This window comes from Chelmon rostratus, chromosome 7 (genome assembly GCF_017976325.1).
Source record: "Chelmon rostratus isolate fCheRos1 chromosome 7, fCheRos1.pri, whole genome shotgun sequence".
Taxonomy (NCBI): domain Eukaryota; kingdom Metazoa; phylum Chordata; class Actinopteri; order Chaetodontiformes; family Chaetodontidae; genus Chelmon; species Chelmon rostratus.
Genome location: NC_055664.1, coordinates 23551857 through 23562638, shown reverse-complemented (window position 1 = coordinate 23562638; position 10782 = coordinate 23551857). Strand labels below are relative to the sequence as shown.

The following is a 10782-nucleotide window of genomic DNA, read 5'->3' as shown; positions in this document are numbered from 1 at the left end:
GTAGCAGACTCAACCATTTATTATTTAGTGTAAAGGATGTTTTTGGATCAAATGGCTATTTATGGCAGGCGATCGTCATATTTTATAATGTACAATTTACACTGAGACAGCAACCCCACACTAATTCTCATGAGTTGGTCTTTGACAGTTTCTAAATTAATCATCCATCCCCCAAATAATACTCCCGCAGCTGCTCCAGCCACTGCCAGTAATGATAGCATATAATAAATTAAAGTGCAGAGTTTACAGAGTGTTTGCAGATCTAAAAACAAATACCAATTTAAATACAATTTATCAAAACTAGCTAAGCCAAAGAGACAAATAAGATCACATTTAAAAATAATGCTAATCCAACTCTGTATAATAATTATGGAAATAAAAAATACACAAAGACAGAAAGATATGAAAGAAATATTTTGATTGAAAGATCAAAATAGGACAGAGGGGCTCTAAGGTGTGAAATTAACGCAACGAAGCAGTTTGTCTTCAGCTGCAGGTTGACTGCTGCTGGTGGTCTGTTGGACCAGAAGCTGTCCGGGTGTCCCCAGGACTTGACATGGATTGACATCATGTGGCCATTGTCAGGTATTACAACCAGACACATCGAGCATCGCATGTCTTCCGCATTGACTTCCCGATTTAGTCAGCGTGACAAACATGAGTGCCAGAAGACTGCTTTTTTTTTTTTTTAAATAAAGTTGTGCTTTTTGTTCCATTCACAGCTTCTCGCTGTGAACTAATGAGCATTTAAATCACAACCACTCCAGAGTCAAGCCAGTCTGAGTGCAAAATAGAATCTGCACATAACTTTTTTAAAGATTCGGTTTATCCTGTTTATTCCTGTAATTGTCACGCTTTAATTTTGGTTTTAAAATACATTGCTTCCTCTATTATTGTGGCAACGCGTGCAGCTCCTTACGCGCTTGGTGTCAAGTAGACCTTCGTACTCACAGTAGCTACAAGGACTCGCCTTTGGCACATCCTCCAAATAGTCAGGCACCCAAATGACTTGTTAATGTTGAGAAAAGGATCGCGATGGTTGTGTCGTAGTCTGCGTCACTGCAGATGGACTCTTCACCTTGGTGTGCGTAAAGCGCGCGCGACGCGTGGCACGAATGCACTTGATGCAACCTGCCAATAGATTTCACAAGACGTTGCTGGAGATCAGTAAGACGTTAAAGTTCAACAAGCCGTGCCGCTGCTGAACTCAGAAAAGAAAATTCAGAAAATGTTAGTTTTCATTATGCGAATTGACACGCTCACCCGGAAACTGCGTGGCGGGGTGTAGCCGAGTCTGTTTATTTGAGGGGATCACACTTCTCATGTGCAGGCATAGAGCCAAGTTCTTGTAAATGTTTTGCTGTTGCTGTTTGTGAGGGAAGCAATTATTAAGATCACCAAACCACAGAAGACTGAGGAGACGACAGGTGAGCGTTAGGTGAGGGAAGTTGTTGTTTATGTAGTTTTTCAACTCGGCAGATCACTGCGGATTTTACCTTCAGTTTAGTGTTGTGTTTGGGCGCGAGGAGGCGATGCCAGGGTGGCTTAATTTAAAAAACTATATATTTTCAGTTTGCCAGCATATTTTGAGACATCATGGCCCCACATCACGTAACCCAGGCAATCATCGACTTCTCAGCTGGAGCCGTAGGTGAGTGAAATGAATGACCATCCTGTTTACCTGTTTAATGTCTCAGGTGTTTTTGGAGCATTCCACAACTTTCCCAATGAAGACGATGAGGTCAAACATTAAATGTATTGTCTTTGTGCTGTTTAGCAAATTATAATGTTTTGTCTCTTTCTTGATTATTTGTTTTAGATGACCACATGCATCCTTCTCCCTCTATTTAGGGGAGGAGAAACGGTTGGTTTTGGTCATGATATCAGCAGCATTAGTGTGTACAGTATACCGTCATGTATCTATGAAAACATATCCACCAACTAAAATCTTGCCTGGCTGCATTTCTGAGCCAGTGGATCTGTGTTCAAACTGCTCCCTAGCTTTGCTTCAGGCACTTCTGCTCTGATCCTTTTACCTCTCTTGCTGAGTCTCAGTGAGACATCTCTCGAAATTCTTCCTCAGGTGGTACAGCTTGTGTGATGAGCGGTCAGCCGTTTGACACCGCAAAGGTCAAGATGCAGACGTTCCCCTCTATGTACCGCAGCTTCATCGACTGCTTCGCGTCCACCCTCAGGCACGAGGGACTGCGTGGTCTCTACAAAGGCACGACCCCGGCCCTTATGGCCAACATCACTGAGAACGCTGTGCTCTTCTTGAGCTATGGTCTCTGCCAGGATGCAGTCCGCTTTGTGTTCAAGATGGATAAAGGGGCAGTTCTCAGGTTTCACACTGACATTTCTGTGTATTTATTTGTGTGTCCATACTGAGACCCTCAGCGTGACATCTTAGAACTGTCATACAGTACGTTTTGGTGCTAATGTAGACATAACCAAAGGATCATGGGAACATATTCTCATTTTGGAACAACATGTTTCTTGGAACTGGATGTAAAATATTAGTTGGAAACACTTTTCAGTTCAGAGAAACATCAGGTGCATCGGCAGGAGCCAGTCTCTTGACATTTAATGACTTTGTATACTGGAGGCTTTTTGTTTGAGCTGTTTGAGACTCAGATTCAGATGAAAATGCAACAATACTCCCAGAAAACCGTCTTGGTTACATCCATAAGATGCTCTTCCATTTCGTGCACTTAAAGACATGCAGGTTATTTGTGTATTAGCGGACTACAACAGAGTAATGGTTATGCTTGGAAGCACACACCGTTTATTATGCCTTTCTTCATCTGCTGTACTCATTTTCATTGCACATCAGTGATCTTCAGAAGGCGTCCGCGGGGTCTTTAGCCTCCATCTTCTCTGCCATGGCCTTATGCCCCATCGAACTGGTGAAATGTCGCCTGCAAGCTATGCATGAAATGGAAGCATCTGGCAAGATCGCAAGTGGACAGAGAAGGTGGGTGTTGCCAAGAAGGGACACTGGAATGAGCAGAAGATGCTTCGTTTCAGCTGATACACTTTTGACAGTGTCTTGTGGTGTGGCTTCAGCACAGTGTGGACAGTAGTGAAGACGGTGTTGAAGACAAATGGTGCTCTGGGTTTCTACCAAGGACTGACATCCACCATCGTGAGGGAGATGCCGGGCTACTTCTGTTTTTTTGGGGCGTATGAACTGTGTCGGTCCAAATTTGCACAGTACATGAACACGGACAAGGACAGTATAGGTATGTTTTTAGTATTTTCCATTGAAATTTATTGAGGCATCTTTGCCGTTTGTGTGATTTCTTTGATCTGCTTCCACAAAATAACTTTGGTCTTTGTAGGTGTTCTCCCACTCATGTTCAGTGGTGGATTTGGGGGAGCTTGTCTTTGGTTGGCGGTCTATCCCATAGACTGCGTGAAATCCAGGATCCAGGTGTACTCTTTATCTGGGAAGCAAGCAGGCTTCATGAAGACCTTCATGGGTATCATACGCACTGAGGGTAAGGCTCGATCGTTTCATTTTTAAATTGAAGTTTCAACAGCAACAGCACAGTTCTCACGTTCTGCCAGACAAAATGGGAGCAGTGGTTTACATCACATGACCGTATAATCACAGTTTGAAGGACAGAAACTATGTAATCAGGGTTTTTGTGAACAATCTGTTGGGGAGAGAACAGTGCCGTCAAGACTTCCCATTTTAGACATTCAAAAAATCAGAAGTAACCACTTGTTTTGTTCTTGTATGTGTTCTAATAATCTCTTATACATCTAAAAAACAGAAAACAAAACATGTACTTGTTGTCTTTGCGAGCCACCACTTCTGATATCTAATATTCACTTTCCTTTGAAAGCATCTGACAGTAAGTCAGTATTAATACAGTAAGTCATGATGAGACACAGTTATTCAGAATTATCCTCCCAGTCATTAATGAGAGAGACTTAGATAGATAGATAGATGGATATACTTTATTTATCCCAAGCTGGGAAATTGCAGTGCAGCAGCAGCATTACACACAGTGAAATAAGTGAAAAATTCTGAATAAGACTATAAAGAGCAAACTATACATAATAAAAAAATCAAAATAGCGAGCAGTAAAAGATTATATACATAACAATAAAATTGCAAAATAGTAAAGCACGTGTAACTGCATAAAACGTGCAAAAATAAAGGCTGAAGATAACGAATGCAAAAACTCTGAAGGAAATTTTTGTGCGCCTGCAGCTGAAAGTAGCTGGTTGCAACATTTGGAATAGTTGAAATGGCTGAAGTGCAGTCACTGGAAACGAATGAGCTCTCAGTTTAGACAATAAGCGCTGGGAGCATTTGAAATGCAAATTGAGGAGTGAGAGACGAAAGCTTTGAATGAGCGGGACTGTAGGTATGTATGGAGATTTAAATAAGTGAATCCAGTCTAGATCTGTCCATTCACTGTGTTTTTTTGTTGCTGTTGTTTCAGATCAGAGCAGCCTCTGAGGGGATATTTTTATTCCACTGCTCTCTGTTTACTGTAGATTTTACTTAATTGCCAAACAATAAAGTTGATCTTATCCTAGTGTGTAAAAAAACACAGCCTGACCTGATTTGCACCTTCCGTTAAATATAAATGCACGTCTCATCTCTGTCTGCATGCTTATTGTAGTGAGTCATGGCCACACACTGCACCAGCTGCACCATCTGCACCACCTGCTGGCACGATGGGGAGATGCACAGAGTAACTCGGCCTCAGAGTGACACAGATAAATCTGCATCAACCAATCTCACTGATGCCACTGGGTGGGCGCTTAATTGAAATGTCAGCGTTTTAATGTGGACATGTGTAATGTAAACTTACATTTCGGCGAGCCTTCACACCGTAAGCCTCTTACTGACATAAAACCTGATCAAAAACTACAATAGTAGCCTTGAGCGGGTTAGCAGAGGAGCTGAAGTAAACTTTGAAAAGCTCTAATTGCATCACTGCTGGTTGCAGATTGTGGCTGCATCTTGCTGCTAATTGGCCTGAGCTGGGGATCTGATTCATCTGAGGGGAACGTCCTGTGTAGCTGTTTGACTCTCTCTTGTCCCACAGGGTTCACTGCTCTGTACTCCGGCCTGACTCCTACCATGATACGCACCTTTCCTGCAAACGGAGCCCTCTTCCTGGCTTATGAGCTCAGTCGCAAGTTTATGATGGAGGTTGCTGGTGCCTGCTGAGAAAGATTAGTGTGCTAGCTGCAGTAATTTAGAATAAAATTTTATCCACACAATCATGAGTCTGAGTGTAATTTTTAACCTGTGAACATGCTTCTGCACGGTCCATTATGCCACATTTTTCAGTGAGCGGAATAAGAACAGCCAGCTCGAACTGCATCCAGGCTGTTTAAGCAGTTCAGGTCAACTACACCGTCAATGACATTTAAGAAGAATCCTGTTAACCAGACCAAATGCTCATCATTTTCCACCTCCACCTAAATTACTAAGAAACTATTAATTTATGTAAAAACAGCTGAAAATCGGATAAAACAAAGTCAAAAATCAGATTATAAAAATCACGCAGCAAATGCTTTTAACTGCAAGGACCTGTTTTGTGTTTTGATTTCCATTTTCAGTATGTTGAAGGAAATTCTGCCTGCTGCCTCACCACAGGAGAATCCTGAATCCTCTTCAAGGAGGGTGCGGCCTTTAATAGTTTCCACTGCTTGTCACAGTACAAATTAATAAGGAAAGTAGGAGGAAGTGAGTCTTTGTCGTTCTTGGAAATAATTTTGAAAATATTGCAACTTCAAGGAATTATGAGTAATCCAGCATGGTGGAATAAACATCAGATTTGGCTGCCCCCAAAAAAAGAAGGGAAGAAAATTTGCAGGAAGAAGAAAAAATGTTTTTCTGCTTTTGCTTCTTTTAATCTTGGTTGCATTTTAAACTTATAGACTTCAATGAGAAGGGCAAAGTGAGCCTGTTGTGTGACCTGCTGTGAACAGCCTGGATTCACATGCACTGCAGCAAGCTGGTCGTCATGTGACCAAGTATCATGTGACAGTTGATTAAAGTGACTCACAGAGAAATGATGGTAGCAAGCAGCTCACATGTCACACACTGTGTACTGTACAGCATTACATGAAAGCAGTGAGTTGGCTTTTACTGTGCAGTCGGGCTGCTTGAGACTCCAATCATGTATCCTGATTACTCACGGTTATATAACACCATAGACGTAGAAGAGATGAAGAATAGATGTAGACTTACAGCATATATTAAGTATAGATTTTGGCGTGTGCACATTCCTCCACCTCCCTCTCCTCTCTTCCTCTCTGCCTCCACATGCTTTGTCAGTGCATTTCACCTTCTCCTGAAAGCTCCTTGCACATTTTAAATGTGGGCAAACTTCCATGATAAGGGGGGAGACACATGAGCATGATCACGTCTTCTTGTGGCTGCACCAGCTCTCATGTTTCACGACTTGGATGCCACCTATTGTTTATTCATAACCTGCACTCAACAGGTGTCAGACTCCTGGACGTGAATGCAAAGAGCATAATGGGAAAGCACAAGAGCTGACTTTAAGCTTTCCAGTGTAGGAGCCTCATAGAGGCTGGTTATACTCTGTGGTTCATGTTACCTGTTGGCACCCACTAGAGTCCAAGAGTCACACGCCAAGTGGGAGTTTATGTGTGTGTGTCTCAGGCTCATGAAAAGCACCAGGTGATGAGGGACGGGAACGGGCCACACCCCATAGGGAGAACATACAGGTAAACAAGTGCAGCGCTGCTTCACCCGCTCCATCACACCTACAACATCCACACTAATGATCTCAACAACGTCCAGCACGGCCGACATGGTTACACAAGGTAAACTTCAGATCAACGCCGTGGAGAATGTCGAAGGTAAAGACCCCTTCAGATCTTTCACTTTTGTCATTAGATGTGAAAAGTTTATTTTGAGTTGTTCACGTCAAACGAGGAGGAAAGTGTGAATTATTCAGGGTGAACATGCCAGAGGTAATACATGTTGTCGAAGGGCCACTGTGTGTTGTTCTTAATGGACCCAGGAATTATAGAGCACTCTGACACAATGTGACCTACTGTGTGTTTGATTGTCTATAAAGCGTTTCCTTAAAACTTCATTATTATTGAATATCTTTAGAAGTTGCCACAGTGATAATACAGGTAGATTTTGTTACATGTGATGTGATGCAGAACATCATACTCAGCCCACTGACAGCATCAGTAACTTACAGTCTATTGTTCATTTTTTTGTGTTCTATGGTTTGTTTTTTTTAGGACATTTGGATGCAGAATATGGTTATTTCTTCCCGTGAAAGCACTCTGAGGACGAGTTTAAAATGTCCCAGCTTCGTCCGTCAGCTGTATTTAAATAGTGCTGAGCAGTTTGTTGATTGATTGATCAGCAGATTGGCAGAAAATGCACTGACAAGTTTTGTTCACTAATTTTTGTTCACCTACAAGGAAAAAATGCCAAACTTTTGCTGCTTTCACCTCTTCAAAACTTCAACTTTAGCTTCGTAAATTGAATATCTTTGTATTTTGTATTGTTGTAGGTAGCATCTTCATATGCAGTAGCTTGTTTTGTCCATAAAACATGCAGTCCAAAACCCAAAGATACACAGTCAATTTACATTGATAGAGCAGAGAAAAGAGGCTCAGATTTGGGAAGCTCCAGTGAATATTTGGTATTTTTGCTTGATAGGTGGCTGTAACAAAAATGTTTAAATAAAGCTTTTGCACTTGAAGACGTCATCTTGGGCTCATGGAAAATGTTTTGCTTTTTTAAAATTATTGTATATATTAAGTGATTGATCAACTAATAGAATAGAATAACTGAGTTGCAGTCCTACACTGACTGAAAAATCTCCTCTTGACTGGACATCTAGACGTCCTGTAATATCCCCTCTGTGGCTGAAGGAGAGAAGTCCATCACAGTGAAAGCATTTTAAGGATGACATATCAATAGTTCAGTAGCTTTACACAACACTTTGTGACTCAGGTGGATTTGAAGTTGCGTGACCTCCCTTAGAGATCAGTTACATCATCAGTAACAAATGAGACGTGTGTCTCGGCTACATGTCGCTGCCTGATTGCACGAATGCTTTGTCACCTTTAATAGAAGGCGCTGCCCCACTGGAACATATTACATTTTAATTGTGTGAACAAAATGACAACAGCAGACAACAGGTGTGAAACAAAAGTCTCACGGAAAATTTGCAAAATGAATAACGACCTCCAGAGCAAGCTTACAAAGTGTTTTTCACTCTCTCCACAGATAAAAGCTCAGGGAGGCTGGGATGTTTTGGTTGGCTGCTGGTCCTCATATCCCTCACCTTTATAGCAGCAACTTTCCCGCTCACAATATTTATGTGTGTTAAGGTGGAGTATTTTCTCATTGCTGTACACTACTGAATAGGATTACACCTGTATTTGTTTCTGAAAGCCAAAACAGACACCAGTGTCTTTGTTTTGGACGTGCTGGGACTTCATTTTTATGTCAGTATTCACCGCTCTGGAATTTGACTGTTTTTATGACCATTTTTTAACTTCCAAACAAGTTTCAACATTTTTCCTTGTGAGTTTTTGGCAGGTTAGAAAAGCCAGATTAAGTCCATCAGTCCGGCTTTCGAAAGGATTTTAAGCTTTTTCAGTTTATGCATTCAGGCAGGTGACGCACAGACCTTTTACAGCAGTCACTGTGTCTGTGTCTCTCATGGCATGTTTTTGTTTGTAGAAAGATTAAATAACCTCCGTGACAATTGGTGCAGTGCATGTGTGATTTTCAGTTTATTCATTGCGGATGTGCTGCTGTTTACTTCAGCCACTGCACCAAAGTCAGAAATTTTCCAGTGCTACACATATTGGCTTTAAGGCAGAGTGACTCACTTTGTAAACTCGTTTGCAAAAAAGCATTGCTGGCCAATGAATAAAGAAAATGTGCAGACATTATAGACAAGACTGTGGTCTGAGAGAAACCACCAGTGGATGCCAACTATGTCAGCATTGTTATGGCTTAGATAACAACGCTATGAAATATGGATTCAACCATCACAGTGACGCATTTGCCTTTACTTCACCGATGTGGCCATATGTCAGAGATCATTTTCCCCTTGTTTTTGGTCTTTCTTATGTTCCCTGCATGGTTGCTGTGTTTCTAACATCCAGATAGTGAAGGAGTACGAACGAGCGGTCATTTTCAGACTGGGCCGGATCACAGACAGGAAACCTAAAGGGCCAGGTTTGTCATTTAACATGTTATTACATGTGTAAAAGGGAAAATGTGCAGAAACTGGACATAAACAGAAACAGTTGTGCTCCCCAGTGGCGGGGGGAATACGACCGAAATTTGGAAATTGTTACAAGCCAGTTGGATGTCCAGTTTGATGCTCTGTGAATGATACTTGTCTCATTTCATCCTGTTATATTCAACAAGAACTTCTACAATGCAGGCTGGTCTACATAGATTGCCAAGGCACTTGTTGACAGTGATGGATGCAAAAAATAAAAGCTTTTTATTCTAATTCTAATTACTTCTTTCCAGGACTTTTCTTTGTTCTGCCCTGCACTGATAACTTTGTGAAGGTCGACCTGAGAACTGTGTCCTTTGACATCCCTCCACAAGAGGTACGTTTTTGTTTCTTTTTTTGTGTTCTACTTACAGTAAAAGTGGGAATGTCATTTGCGTCTCCCCTGAATCACAGCGTGTCTCTGTCCTTGATAGAAACATCTGGTCATCCAACTTGGTGTTCAAAATTGTGACGGCATCATAATTGCAGCTTTTTACCCTGCAGATCCTAACCAAAGACTCGGTGACGGTGTCTGTGGATGGCGTGGTGTACTTCCGCATACACTGCCCCATCTCATCCGTGGCCAACGTGTCCAACGCACACTCATCCACACGGCTGCTGGCTCAAACCACCCTGAGGAATGTACTCGGTACCAAAAACCTGGCAGAGCTGCTATCTGACAGAGAGGGCATATCACTCAGTATGCAGGTGAGCTTAAACTGTGTAAAGGCTTATGAGGAGCCGGAGGGCAGGGGAGAGTTGGGAATCTTACATTTAATGACTACAAAAAGGCTTGGTTGAACATAAAATCAAAGCTCATTTTTGTTCTGGTGGCCCCCAAGTTCTGACCAGGTGCATAATGAGTAGCAAATATTTGCCTCTTTACACATCCAGCAGACAAGGAGCACCTTAATCATCATGTTTCTAACCGACTGATGAATGCAATTCCAAAGTTCACTCTCCTTATACCTCTATTTTGGTCTAAACTAACTAATATTGTATATGACGTTATAAACAACCCACTGCAGGAGGCCCTGGATGAAGCCACCGATCCGTGGGGTATTAAGGTGGAGCGTGTGGAGATCAAGGACGTGAAGTTGCCTCAGCAGCTGCAGAGAGCCATGGCAGCAGAGGCAGAGGCCAGCCGGGAGGCCAGAGCGAAGGTGAAGCAGGAAGATGATGGAAGATTTAATTTAATTTCCTCTTGATACACTCCAGCTGTGAAAAACAAGGGACGCTGAGAGGGAACAATTGTAGAAATAAAGATTGTCTGCCTGTGTTTCAGATCATTGCTGCGGAGGGTGAAATGAAGGCCTCCAGGGCTCTGAAAGAAGCCTCTCTGGTGATTGCGGAGTCACCTTCTGCTCTCCAGCTGCGATACCTGCAGAGCCTCAACTCCATCGCAGCAGAGAAGAACTCCACCATCATCTTCCCTCTGCCTATAGATATGTTGCAAGGTTTTATGCAGAGGAAGTGATGAATCTCATAGCCTGCGAGCTAAATTCAACAAGGC

The 10782-nt window shown here is 42.3% G+C and overlaps 2 protein-coding genes across 3 annotated transcripts; both read left to right on the top strand.

Moving 5' to 3' along the window:
- The first annotated feature begins 969 nt into the window (after positions 1-969).
- Positions 970-5239, top strand: slc25a15a (solute carrier family 25 member 15a). 2 transcript variants are annotated; one of them, XM_041940426.1, is made up of 7 exons: positions 970-1438; positions 1573-1651; positions 2084-2342; positions 2834-2974; positions 3067-3242; positions 3342-3500; positions 5070-5239. In XM_041940426.1, exons 2-7 carry the CDS (start codon positions 1597-1599, stop codon positions 5192-5194), a joined length of 915 nt encoding a protein of 304 aa, XP_041796360.1. In that variant the 5' UTR covers positions 970-1438; positions 1573-1596; the 3' UTR covers positions 5195-5239. The 2 variants fall into 2 exon arrangements, with proteins under 2 accessions (XP_041796360.1, XP_041796359.1); XM_041940425.1 differs by having other exon boundaries at positions 971-1427.
- A 1573-nt stretch (positions 5240-6812) lies between these two features.
- Positions 6813-10746, top strand: stoml3a (stomatin (EPB72)-like 3a). Its single transcript, XM_041939934.1, has 7 exons — positions 6813-6861; positions 8222-8361; positions 9148-9220; positions 9524-9606; positions 9774-9977; positions 10298-10432; positions 10555-10746. Exons 1-7 carry the CDS (start codon positions 6813-6815, stop codon positions 10744-10746), a joined length of 876 nt encoding a protein of 291 aa, XP_041795868.1.
- The last annotated feature ends 36 nt before the right edge of the window (positions 10747-10782 follow it).